We start from the raw sequence: 13,192 nt of genomic DNA on the forward strand, positions 1-13,192 counted from the left end.
TTAAGTATTGTCTGAACTCAATTTTAAAACCATTTTCTTTGTGTTAAGGACATTTCGATTGATATCGAAGACTTTTGATTTGCAGCATTCGAAGAATATTGGTCAGAACCATTCAATGTGTCTCCAACTTTTAGTCAATTTCATCCAAACTCAACTTTAATAAAAAAATTGTGCAGCCTTTAAATTCTTTATAACGTTACCAAGTTCACTTTCAATAATATTTTTACTTTATAAATATTTCAAAAAATATTTAAATACAATATATAGATAGTACATGGTTTGTGTTGCATAAAAGAATTTTTTCATTTGTGCTTGGATAGTATAAAAAATAAATCCATATTCCACGCATGATTTTATCTTTGTCATCGTGTCTTAATGTAAATAAACGAACATATACATGTTTAAATATATCATATTTTTGTCTCTTTTTTTATTATTATTCTATTTTCCCATCTACAAGTTGCGATCATATTTCAAATCCGGTTGATTAAAATAATTTGAACGAAAGGCTTAAGAGATTGAAATTTTAAATATATTTTGGTTAAAATTTTAAATATATTTTGGTTATCTGAATGGCATCGTTATGAATCTCTCGGCTTTTGTTTTTGGTCTCTATTTTTCTGATCATTTTCTCGCATGCCCTATTGAATTTGGATCGGCGTTTAAGATTAGTCCCTTTAGATTGTGCATTTGAATTAGTAAATTTGTATGAGAATCGTACAGACTGCGACCTCTTTATACGAATAATAGAGCTCCCATCTATCGCATATTGAGTAATTGATTATATTCTAAATAATCTTAGATCTTTTGTCGTGACCTACGTTGCTTTAATGTTTGGTTTGAAATGCCTAACTACTGTAGAAAATGAAACATTTGACTCATGAATTGTCTCCTCGTCGATTTTTATGGGAGCTACTGGAAAATGTTTGTCTGAGTGTAATCAAAAATGTGATATACATGAGTGCTTGTGCTTTTTCGATTTACGCCATTGCGGCGGGGCAGAAGTTCCCTACTCTCGGACACCCATATTCTCTTTATTAAACCTTTAAAAAAGTTATTGGATTGTATATTTTGGACAATTATAAATATTTTTGACCTGTGACATTTTTTACTTCACCGTCTTAGAGATATAAATAAGCATTTGAAAAAAAATATTGCGGATTTTTGCCAAAAATTCATTATTGACGAATTTGAAGATGTTTTTGTGGTTCTGGTTAAAAATAGGATTTGAAAACTATATGATATTTTATTTTGGAATATTCTAAACACTTTTTGACCCTTGGCATTTTTCGCCTAGTCTCACCGTTTTCGATATATAAGTCGCACGTGAGCAAAATGCCAAAACGCGAATGCTAATAGGCTAAAGGTTGGTGATTTTGTACTTATTTATGAAATTTTTCAAGCAGATGGCTTGTTATTGTCCTTGCATATTAAAATATTGAAGATATACATGCTAAAACGTGTTAAAACAGTATAATAACAATTCTAACTTTAACGTTAATTTTGCGTTGTCTTGTAATAGCGTGATTATAATAAATCAGTTTGGATGATAAAGCTGCGTCATCTACATTATATGTGTGTTATAAATATAATATGTATTATTATCTATTACATTATACATACCTCATGAATATCAATACCATGATTCAGGGACCACATCGTTTGAAAATAATCCTGCATACGTTGTTTCAACTCTTTGGGTATTTGATGAAGCGTAAGAAAGTCTTTTAAGTCACGCCATTTAGTTTGGTACAATGATCGTCGTGAATACATTCGTTGAATGATAGCTGTTACGTTACCGAACACCACAGCATGCATCAATGCTATGAAGAAAAAAAACATTTTCTACGTCAAATCAAATAATTGTCAATGTATAGTTTTTATGTTATTATTTATTTACCCTTTAAACAGTTTAAGTAAATATTATTCCGACCTATTTTTTTTACAACATTGGGCTTTTTGTCGACTTATATAGGGTATGTTAGCGCGAGCATGCAACGAAGCATTTTATGAATATAGTTTTCGAAAGATTAACCGAAGTCTGGCGATATGAGCGATATTCCAAGCAGCATTGGCTTGATGGCTGTGGAAAACATGAGTGACTTTCCTAATAATTTTGCTTATTTTCTGGTGACAAATATGGTAATTTACAGTGTTTTACTAATAACATCGAGTGATCATCGAAATCATGATCGGCAAATTTTCCGATTGTGAAAATAGAGGCTACAAGAAGTCAAATTGTAATAATTAGAATAAAATATCCTATTGATTGATAGGTTATTAACGAGATTTTAATCTTGCTTTTAAATTTAATCTTATTGAATTAATCATATATTAGTCTCAGTTTTTCATAAAATCCAACCGAAAAAAAGGGGAGAACATGCATGGAATGTATAAGAGGCTCCGTATTTGTAAATATGTCAAAGTGGTAATTCAATTCCATAAGGTATTTGATTGTGAGTTTGATTGGCGATGATACAAAGTCAGTTGACGTCAAGGTTGAGAAATTTGTGTAGTCAATTTTATAAACGGACTAAATTTTATAAATTACTTTGTGGTGATATCTGGACTAACATTTCGTCGAATGAGTAATTTAACAGTGAAATATTTTATTTGCACGAAGTTTAATTCGTAGATATAAAGCACAAAAATTCTACCAATTAGCCTTCATATTTCAATCAATTCATTTTCAATTATTTTGGCATCACGGTAAGAAATGTATGGCGTTTATAACAATGTTGGTATGGTATAGTAATAGATACTCAAAAAATATCTGATAGTACTCTATATAATATTGCCTTAAGATCCATAGATATGACATTGTTTACAACACTGTATGGTACAAAAACTTTGGCGCCAATTACATTAGTAAATAGAAAGTTCAGCTCGACAGTATGGTCTTGAGTCCCATACTACATTGCAGATGTCGCAATGCTACTTCTTTTCCCCGCCATGATTTTTGGCTCGTTTATCAGTGCACATTATTGAACTACGATCCTATTCAGTATAGGTGTAGGTAATTGCTATAATGTTTCTTGTCACACTGCTCGTCACTGCGTACTGCGGAATAGGTATTACATATCGCAGCGGGCTGAAAAAAGAATGTCCGTAACTGAGTTTTATTAAGTTTCCATTTAGAACGTTATTTTTTTTTTTATAGACAAACAACTTTTGTTCGAAACATTTTCTCTACATTAACGAAAGTTATGTACAAAAATCAAAAGTGTGAACAGTCTTGATAAAATTGCCATATATTTAAATGGCATTTAGGGTATACTTACCTCCAATTAACATTGTGCATATACTAAATACTTTTTCTGAAGTTGTATTTGCTGAGACGTTACCAAAGCCAACACTTGTTAAACTTGAACATGTAAAATATAAAGCTGTTATATATGATTCACTATGTGATACGTTATTCACTGATATTTTTAAACGCTCAGCTAAAGTATGAATCCACCCTACAATAAAAAAAGAAAAAAAAACCACGCAATGAAAACAAAATAATTAGTATTTTTACGATCATTATGTTTGTTTAAGTGGAAAATTGATTGTGAAACATAATGAAATATTGATTGTCTGCTGCTATATGAAATGAGATACTCAGTGATTAGGGAGAACAATTTTAAAATGAAATTTTATTAAATAAAAATGTTTTCAGTTTTCAATTTATGCATATTAGACGAGGAAATTTAACATTTTTCTAAAATAAGATGGATCGTGGTGCGGTTTTTTACATTAAGTTCTAGAAGGTATTTACTTATAAACTTTGTGAACATTGCAAATTATGAGGAGATAATTTTCCCCGTTGGTGCATTAAACAATGCTCGATTTCAATGATCGATGATCAAATTTGCCTATGTTATATGAGAAAAACGAATTTTTGAACTATATGACGTCATCAGAATCCAAAAAATTTAATTTTTCTCTATCACATCCAAATTTTATCTAATTTGAATAAACCAAGTATGTAATCCTACTAAATTTGGGTAATAATTTTCAAACTTGTCCTCAAAATTAACCTAGCTTTAATAGGTTTCAAGAATGTGGAGTCCTGGTCCTGGAATTAAGCACATATGTGATAGCTAGCGAAAATACTGAAAACACTTTTCAGCTGACATCGCAGCTGAAAAGAGTGACACAAAATTAGTGGGTTTCAAAAAAAATTCCAATCAAATCGAATCAAATTTACCTGTATTAACAAAAAAACGATTTTTTTGACTTTATGTCTTTATGTAAATTAGTGAGCGCCTTTTACATGTTTCTTTACTAACTTTTTGTTTAAAATATAAAACATACGTTTAGTTTGCGCCTCTATTTCTGTTGCGCCGGTGCGGGTGCCTGCTTTGCCACGCCCTAGTTACGGACCTGAGGATACTGAAATCTAAAAGTTTTGCAGTATTGGTACCGTGCTAAAGTGTTTTTACTATTAAAAACAGTAATATTTTTTTCCATTCATGATACATTTTTTATGAAATTAACCATATATCATTCTCAGAATTAGTGATAAACTTATTAGCGAAAATTTTTTAGCCCTTTTACAAACAAAAATACAGCTCTATCAAAAAGGAGCCTCTAAATAGCCGTAAAAATCAGACAAAGGGACTCGTTGGTTTTTAATGTGTTTTTCATTTTTCACAGTTTAACATTTTTTTTCTTAGTATGATAGTATTACAAAGTTTAGTGAAACATAGAAAAGAAGAAAAAAGAATACCAAAAATATGCCTATAAAGTGTGGGTACAAATGATATCACTCATTAAAACTGTATAAAACTGTATTTGAATTAACATAAAAATCGAAATAATAAATTTGGTACTTTCAATAAATATTGGATGAAATTCTTAAGGGTGCTTTTCAATATTATTGAAAAACAACGATATCCACTTTCTAGTTTATTTAAATAACAATGTTTACAGGATGTCCTGATTTGAATGTCATAAATGTCGTGTTAATGGTCAGAAATAAAAAGGCGTCCCCAGATAATAGGTCAGAGAGGAGGGGGAAGATTAAAGATACAGAATATGAATTATAAGAAAATAAATATTAAAGTTAATATTTTCGCATATTTTACTCATGCTGGAAAGTATCATCTTTGGCACAATTTTCTGTGCTACCAATACCCAAATCACTGCAACAATAATGAAGTTATAACTCATACGAAAAAAAAAATTAGTAGACTGAAGTCAGACGAGTTGCTTCCTCTTGTCTCACAAAAGCGTGCGTTTTAAAGTTTTATTTTACACAGATTAATTTGAATTTTTCGGGTTCTTAGGGAACGCACCAGCGGCGACGTTCTTGATAAATAATTATATGTACTTTCTTTTTAAAAAAAAGGGTGGATTTTCAAAAATCCACTATTTCTAATTGCACGAGCCAATGTCAGTCAAAGTTAGCTTCATGACACTGCCAGTACTGCAAAGATACAGAGGAATAAGTTGGAAATATAATCGAAAAAAATTACTTGAACCGTTGTAAGACATACGATAAAAATTTTGGAAAAAAAACATTGAAATTGTAATAAAACCATCTAAGATTCCATTTTCACCGCTCGCTGGCCTTTTGATATATTTTTTTAATTATCAAACAGATTTTTTGGTTAATAATTATAAATTTTTAGTCCGTATTTTCAAATTTAATTATGAAATCAGGTATAGATGGTTTTTTTAAACGGTAAATATTATTTTTTAAACGTAATTAGTATTGTTAATTAAACGAGGGACATTCATAAACTCATTTCATTTTTTTAAACTCATTTTGAGGCCACCCTTTATCGTGAGTATGTCGATAGGTAAACTGTGAATATTTGCTTTATATAATTGCAAATTCGTGGTATATATCAATCACAATTTTCAATTGACATTTTTCAATGAAAGATTTTTAGACGTATAGCAAATATAGAAAGGTATTCAATACTTTTTTTTTTTTTTTACAAATATTGTACATTCTATTTTTTCACTGAACCATATAAATACAGCTAAAAGTACTTTTTTATTGAACATTTTTACTGAACGTTAGTGGGGTGCATGTTATTTTGAATGTTGGTAGGTATATATGTGATTTGCATGTTCAAAAATTTTCTGTCATCAATCATTCGTTATAGGTGTAAATAAACTTGAGCATTATTTTTATTAACGTTCCTGATTTAATTGATAATAACGTGAGCGTCATACAAACTTGAAATATTTTAAACGTTTAGGATACCAGGTATATTAAAAAGGAACACAGAAATTGTGTATTTTTAATTTTAACAATTTATGGACGTTGTCTTGCTACAATCTATGCCTAAAAAATAAGGTGACATTGTATTTATTTTGAAAATTCTTTATTTATTATTCTTTCCAATCTTCGAAACACTGGTTGTACTCACTTTCCGGGATTGCCTTCAGTTCCGTCTTCGCTACGGCATGAATCTCCTCTATAGAACCGCTCCTCCCCGGAGCGGTCTTTTGAGCTTGCTGAACAGCTGCAAATGATCACGAACTATGAGTGCACTATGGGATGGTGCATTATCGTGGTGTAAAAACCATGAATTGTCTTTCCACAATTCCAACCTTTTTAGGCGGAGAGCGTTACGCAAATGACGTATAACGTTCGAATAATATTCCTTGTTGACTGTTTGGCCGAGCGGAAGGAATTCATAATGCACAATAAACGCGCGCAGTTTTAATTCAAATGTCACCTTATTTTTGGACACAATATGTATTGTCAACAAGTTTTGGGTTATTGTAGTGAATATGCATGTTTTCAAAAATAAAAAGTAAAAATTATAATTCAATAAACGCGTCTACAAATACGGTACATTTAATGAGCAGGAAAAATGACCTATTGATGGACCACTGCTATTCTCGAGTATTTATTAAATTGATGCTTATTAAAAAACTTTATGTAATCAATATAAAAGGGAATATAAAAATTAAAAAAAGAAATTAATCTGAAGTATTAAATGTATTGTTGATGTAATATCAACAATCAATACGAGTTTTATTTATATTTACTTTAATATTTAATTGACGTCATGATAAAAGTAAAAATAATAATAATAATAACAGAAAAAAAATAATTACTGATATTTGATATTAAATAATATATCGACGTCAATGAGTTAAAAAAAGAAGCATAAATGTAATTAAAAAACATTAAATTTGTTTGTAACAAAACGATATCAAAAAAATTAATTTTATTGTTTTTATAATTTTAAAATTATTACTTGGGTTCTTAAAAACAATAAATTGTTTAATATAAATGTTATATAACAAATAAAGGAAAAAAAGGGATTAAATAACATATAATTATCACTCGCACCGGTCGGTGGTGTAATGTTTACACAAACTAAAGCAAGGCATCTTGGTTCTCCAAAAGAAAATAATTTAAGTTCGTTGCTTTAAATTTGGAAAGTCAAATACATTTGAGTAAAAATTTTAACAGAATCCCTATCTCTATTCATATATCTATCCCTATTCCTATAAGTATATTACAAATGTGAAAGTAAAGATGTTTCTTTGTTTGTTTGTGCGAGTGTTAAGCTTTCACGCAAACACTAGCTAATGGATTTGTATGAACATGTACGATAATATAGCTCATACATCAAACAAACACATGAGCTATAATTGGTAAAGAATATCATCTGTGAATATCATTTTGAACCATAAATTATAGATTTCTGTAAAAATATGTACGATATACAATTCATGGCTACCTGTTCTGATACAATCAATGAATTAAGATATATAACATTTAAAAAAAATTTTATTCTATGCATATGTTTTACCTGTGTAAAACTATCCTTACCCCTATTTCGAATGTTATGGAAGCGGGATAAGCGAGACAAGAAAGGTAACTTGGTGGACTTTAACTAATAAATCCAGCGAAGTGGTATTAAGCCAGATAAAAATATCAACGATGATTCACAGAGTCTTGATAAATAAATAGTAGGATATATATTTTGAAATCAAAAAGAGCTTTAAAGATGAAAGATTGAGCAGTACCAACATAATAAAGCTCTCCACTTTCAATGAATCTATCCTTGAAAAACTTAACGTCATTCATAAGGTCAAATTCGTAAAAAACCTTGTCTTAACATTTATAAACATATTTCAGTAGGCAAACACCTTATCATCGCCTCTCTAGCTTCCATGTATTATGCCAGTAAAAAGTCTTTACAACGCTCTACTACATATAGCTTAGCTCAAAATAAATCGATTTAGTTATACATGCCCTAGTAAAAATTGCTCCGTTTTGACGTTATACGCCAAAGTTGTAGTTTGAAGTCCTGAAGTTGCAATTTTGAAATCATTTTTCTTAGAACGGCTAGCGCGGTTTTTATTAAAATTGGTGTGATGACACTGTTTTTCATACTGGCGACGGATTATTCATATTGGCGCTTTCTGTATGATTGTTTTGTGATCGCTTTTTTGAGTTTTTTAGGTACAGTCTGTTGCTCAATCCAAACTTTATTATTAAAACACGCATGTAAATAAACAAAGTTATCATAAAAATTGTTCGAAGTGCGCACCATTCACAAGCATATACTTGCCACCTATCATTTAAACTAAAAGTAAAAAAATAATGCTGAAAAATTATAAAACTGTAGCTACGAAGAAATTTAAAAAAAAAATAATTTTTTGTGATAAGCTCGCAATATTTGGTGGCATCATATAATTTTACATAATTAAAAGTGTACCCAACTAAAATATGTAAATCTTATTATATATTTTATCTGCGAACACAAATTTTTTCTAATATTTTGACCAACCACCTTGAAATAGTGAAAAAAAACCAGCAGACAGGTATAATCCCACGGTATATAAATGAAATGATTATTGTATTGTATAGAAAGACATTTATTTGTTTGAAAGAATCAGCAACGTAGATATCATACCAACATAAGAAAATGTGATTAGTTTAATTTTATAAAAACAGTATATATAGAAAATTGAAAATGAAAAAAAAAAACAGCTATGAAAAGTGATATTCGTTTCATATTACATAGCTCCACACTACATACATATAGGGGAGAATTTTACACCTTGAAAATTGATTTTCGATCAATAAGGGTTATCATCTTCAAAACCTTTCTTTTGATCGACATTAGAAAACTGACAATGCTGAATTTTTCGTTATGTTTCTTAGTTTTATATAGTTACACATTGTCGACGGTAGTTTGATGTTCAAATTTAAAAAAAAAACCTCGTAGGTAGAAATGAAGGTGCTATCAAGAGAGAATAAATTTCATTGTTATTTATAAAAAAAGAATGTCTTTAAAAACATAAATATTTAAATTTTGATACAAGGTATAACACTCTTCCATACTGTCTACAAAACCAGTCAGTCATTGAGTCAGTCCCTTAACGAGAATACCATATTGATCAACATTATAATACAACACAACACATTTACAGACGTAATAAAAATTTTACATTTTCATATTTATCAATTCGCATTCATATAAGCGAATATATAATGTAGACTATAATATTTCTATGATGTAAAATAAAATGAAATTTAAAAAATAAATGCTCTATCTGTCTGACAACCGTTACTATTCATTCAACTTTAAAATTATTATTTTAATTTTCTTTAAAAAAAACTAATTTTGTTAAATTTATTATTAAAGACCTGTAAGTAACACTGGTAGTTTGCCTACGTAGAGAGAAACAACCTGTCTGTCTGTTGTAATTACATACGGGTTCACATATAACGAAAGCATTTGCAAACAAAATTTTTACATTTTTACGAACACATTTTTGTATACTTTGAAACTGGTAATAAAACTATTTTTGACCCTTTAGATAGGTCTATCGATTTCATGTTTGAAATTAGAATTTGTTAGTTTTATTTTACTTTTTCATAAAATGGTGTATGTATTATTTTATTTCGCTTTGTAGATTATTATAAAACATAAAGTGCGATAAATTTACTTAAAGTTTTGTTTGTATTCCTAGCCTGCAAGCTCACGGCCAAAAAGCTAACTACAATACTTGGTTCATGTGTTTTTTGAGTCCTGATAATGTGAGAAATTACAACATTCTTAGGAGAATTAAGGAAAAACTATAGTTACAAGGGGAAGCTATAAGCAGCAATATTTTTGGGAAATTTTTGTAGTGTGAAAATAGTTTTTGCATTTTCTGCATAAACCGTAGTCTAGTTTTATCACACATTTTGCTAAGAAAAAATTTGCATGTCGTTAACGTTAAATGTTGACTTTCAAATATAGAGACCTGTGAGCTGTGACGTAACTACTGTCGATTTACATGAGTTACATCGAAAAAATTGGACCCTCTCCTATGTTAATCCCCCTATCAATTTTACAAGGAAAAAAATGAAATTCTTTAGTGCTGAAATTTATTTAGATTATACATACAATGCCTATTTTTTCGATTTTCTACATAGAAATGGTATTATATTAGTGATTACTAAAGTCCCTCTTGCTTTCATATTCTTTTTAAAGTGTCTTACAACTACATTGATAAGAAACTTTAAATTTTTTGCTTCTTCGTTTTCAATAGAAATATTGGTTAAATAGCTCAACCTTTTTAGACCCATAGTATTTCTAAAATTATTTTTTGATCAGTTTCATTTTCGAAAAAATTCATTCTGCGCTTGCTCTTATGACAGGAATAGTTAGAAATTAATAACAAGCAGTTATTATTTCTGTGAAACCACTGCACAAAGAAAAATTAGGATCAACAGGCATTCAAACATTTTCTGAGTCGTTTTAATAATCATTACATCATCTCTGAGGCAATTTCTTAATATTTAGTATAAGAGTCTTCTCCACCGCAAAGCACTTCATAGTCAGTCGAGAGTAGCAAGGCAAAAAAGCACGAGAAACAACGCGAGCATTGTATTTGCATCTGTCATAGATGGCAAATTCACGAATGCCGGTAACTATAGAATTGACTATAAATAAATTCAATCAGAAAAGAGTTGATGATAATTAAAACAATCATTCTTATTGAACATAATCTATGGAAAAAGTCTAAAATTTGCATAATTTACAAAAAAAAAAAAGAAGCGCATTTGACCTCTTCAAGGCACCCCTTTTAAGACGCGGGATCCGTGAAACACAGTGAACATAGGCAGTTGTGTCGCTGCATGCGAGTAATTATTATGAATTGTGAACTTTTAATATGGGAATACAATTAAAGGTAAAATCTAGAGTTTAATGTTCATAGCAGTTTTTTTTTTTGTAATTATTTGCATGATTATAAAAAGCATTATTTCATATTTTTTATAAATACACTCATTATTTTGAGTACGTTTGAAAAACATTTCTATTTATAAATGATCGTGGGTACTTGAACATACTTACGATGTGTGCTATGAAATAATAATATTATTTTGAAAATAAATGGCAAAAAAGGTAAATCTATTTTGTGAATTAGTATACAGGGTGCTTATAGAATGAACTCCACCTCTAAAATCCAAAATACATTCGAATACCTTTTTTTGTTTACTGTCAAATAAAAATTAAGTAAAGGGATCTATCGGAACAGTTTATAGACAATTAAAAAAGTATTTTATATGCAAAAAATTTCATTTGGTAAAATAAATTTTTCTGCCGTGTTCCTAGGTTACCTAGGAATCTAAAACTATTTCAATTGATTCACGTTACCATGAATTTTGAGAAAATGCAAAAATCTTTTTATAACTGTCAATTTGTATTCTTCGTCGAAATTTTATGTTTTATCAGTTAAAAAAATTGAGTTGTGAAAGTTATCAGAAGTTAAAGAAAATAAAGATAATTTAAAATAAGTACAATGGAATTTTTATGTTATGGCATAATAAATATCTTAATCAAACCAAACTTAATGTACTCACATAATGGGTTGACTACGTGTAAAAACTACTACAATTATTTCATACAGTAGAAACTAGTACCTAAACTAGACTTCTAGAATTTAATCGTAAATTTTTTGAAAAATATTTTGTAAATAAAAAAAGTAAGCGCTACATTTATAATGAAATTTAGGAAAGGAATATTCGCACCGTGCGTGAGTTTTATAGGAGGCGTTTCCATCGTAACGATACACTACTTTAATTATAGAATTGTATGGATGCATATATACTTGTATGAATTGCATTTATGATTTACATTGAAAATTAAATATTATTGTCTCACAAATTTAAATAAATAATTATGATAATTTACATTTGATAAATAATATTTGTGCAATTTGATTTCTTATTTTCAAAATTTTTATGCATTAAATTTAATTAATTAGTGTTTTTCAATAATTTTAATTTAACATTTTCTATAAGAACTGCAAATTAGTCATAACAGCCTCCTTTATCGCCAAAAATTTTCACTGGAATCGTTGGCATCGATTTTATTGTCCGTACCATGACTACGCACACAACGAATAGTTCCTACCGAGTGTCTTTCGACGTTGTTTGATAAAAATGGAAAGAATACTATGGGAGGGTTGTTTAGGACATCTGGTATAACATATATCTTTAACGAACCTACGTTTATAATACTATATGTAATGTACTTATAATTTACTTTTTGTCTATATAGATTTCGAGTTATGTTATCGTACACATTTTGAATTTTTTTTTAATCTGCAGAACTATTAAATTGTAGTATTTAATATTATCTCTATAATATACGGACCATAAAATTTATATGTATTATAGCTATGGAGGTCAAACTTTTTTCTTCAAAATTGATTTTCGATTTTTACTAGATCATTATGTTTTGAAATTCTATGTTAAAAAAATACCACTTTTGCCGATAGTGCGTATAAAAAGTGAATGATATGTGAATGTTGATACGTTTTACGTGGATTTTCTTAAAAGATAGATGCATAATATAAAAATTTATGATGAAAATTTGCAAAGTGGTTTGACGGTTTTGAATGCTCAAATAAATCTGGCTTAATTCATTTTGAAAAGTGAAATGGTAAAATAATTAAGTAATTCAAAACAATAATTCTAAAGAACAAACTCAACTCAAATATTTCAATTAAAATATTTCCAATTTGTCCCAAAAAATGATATATATCTATAAGTATCTTTTTCATCTCATCTGATGTCCTTGACCATTACTTTGATAATGATTTAAGAAGAAGGATTTTTATCTGTGCGTCTGTGTGTTTCTCAGTGGTATCGTAGCCTCATACGGTCGAACCGACTCGATTGAGGACATTTTATAGCTAAGTTTCCAAAAATTGGTTTACAAGGAATAAA

At 29.1% G+C, this 13,192-nt stretch overlaps 1 protein-coding gene across 1 annotated transcript in view; it reads right to left on the reverse strand.

Annotated features, from left to right (window-relative positions):
* The window catches only part of LOC123296042 (potassium voltage-gated channel subfamily H member 8), a 220,148-nt gene that overhangs the window by 11,313 nt on the left and 195,643 nt on the right, over positions 1 to 13,192 (reverse strand). Inside the window, exons 11-12 of the mRNA XM_044877504.1 lie at positions 3,282 to 3,461; positions 1,624 to 1,823 (exon numbers count right to left, since the gene is read on the reverse strand). Coding sequence (XP_044733439.1) covers positions 1,624 to 1,823; positions 3,282 to 3,461 — 380 coding nt within the window. The remainder of the gene's footprint in view (positions 1 to 1,623; positions 1,824 to 3,281; positions 3,462 to 13,192) is intronic.

This window comes from Chrysoperla carnea, chromosome 3, assembly GCF_905475395.1.
Source record: "Chrysoperla carnea chromosome 3, inChrCarn1.1, whole genome shotgun sequence".
Classification (NCBI taxonomy): domain Eukaryota; kingdom Metazoa; phylum Arthropoda; class Insecta; order Neuroptera; family Chrysopidae; genus Chrysoperla; species Chrysoperla carnea.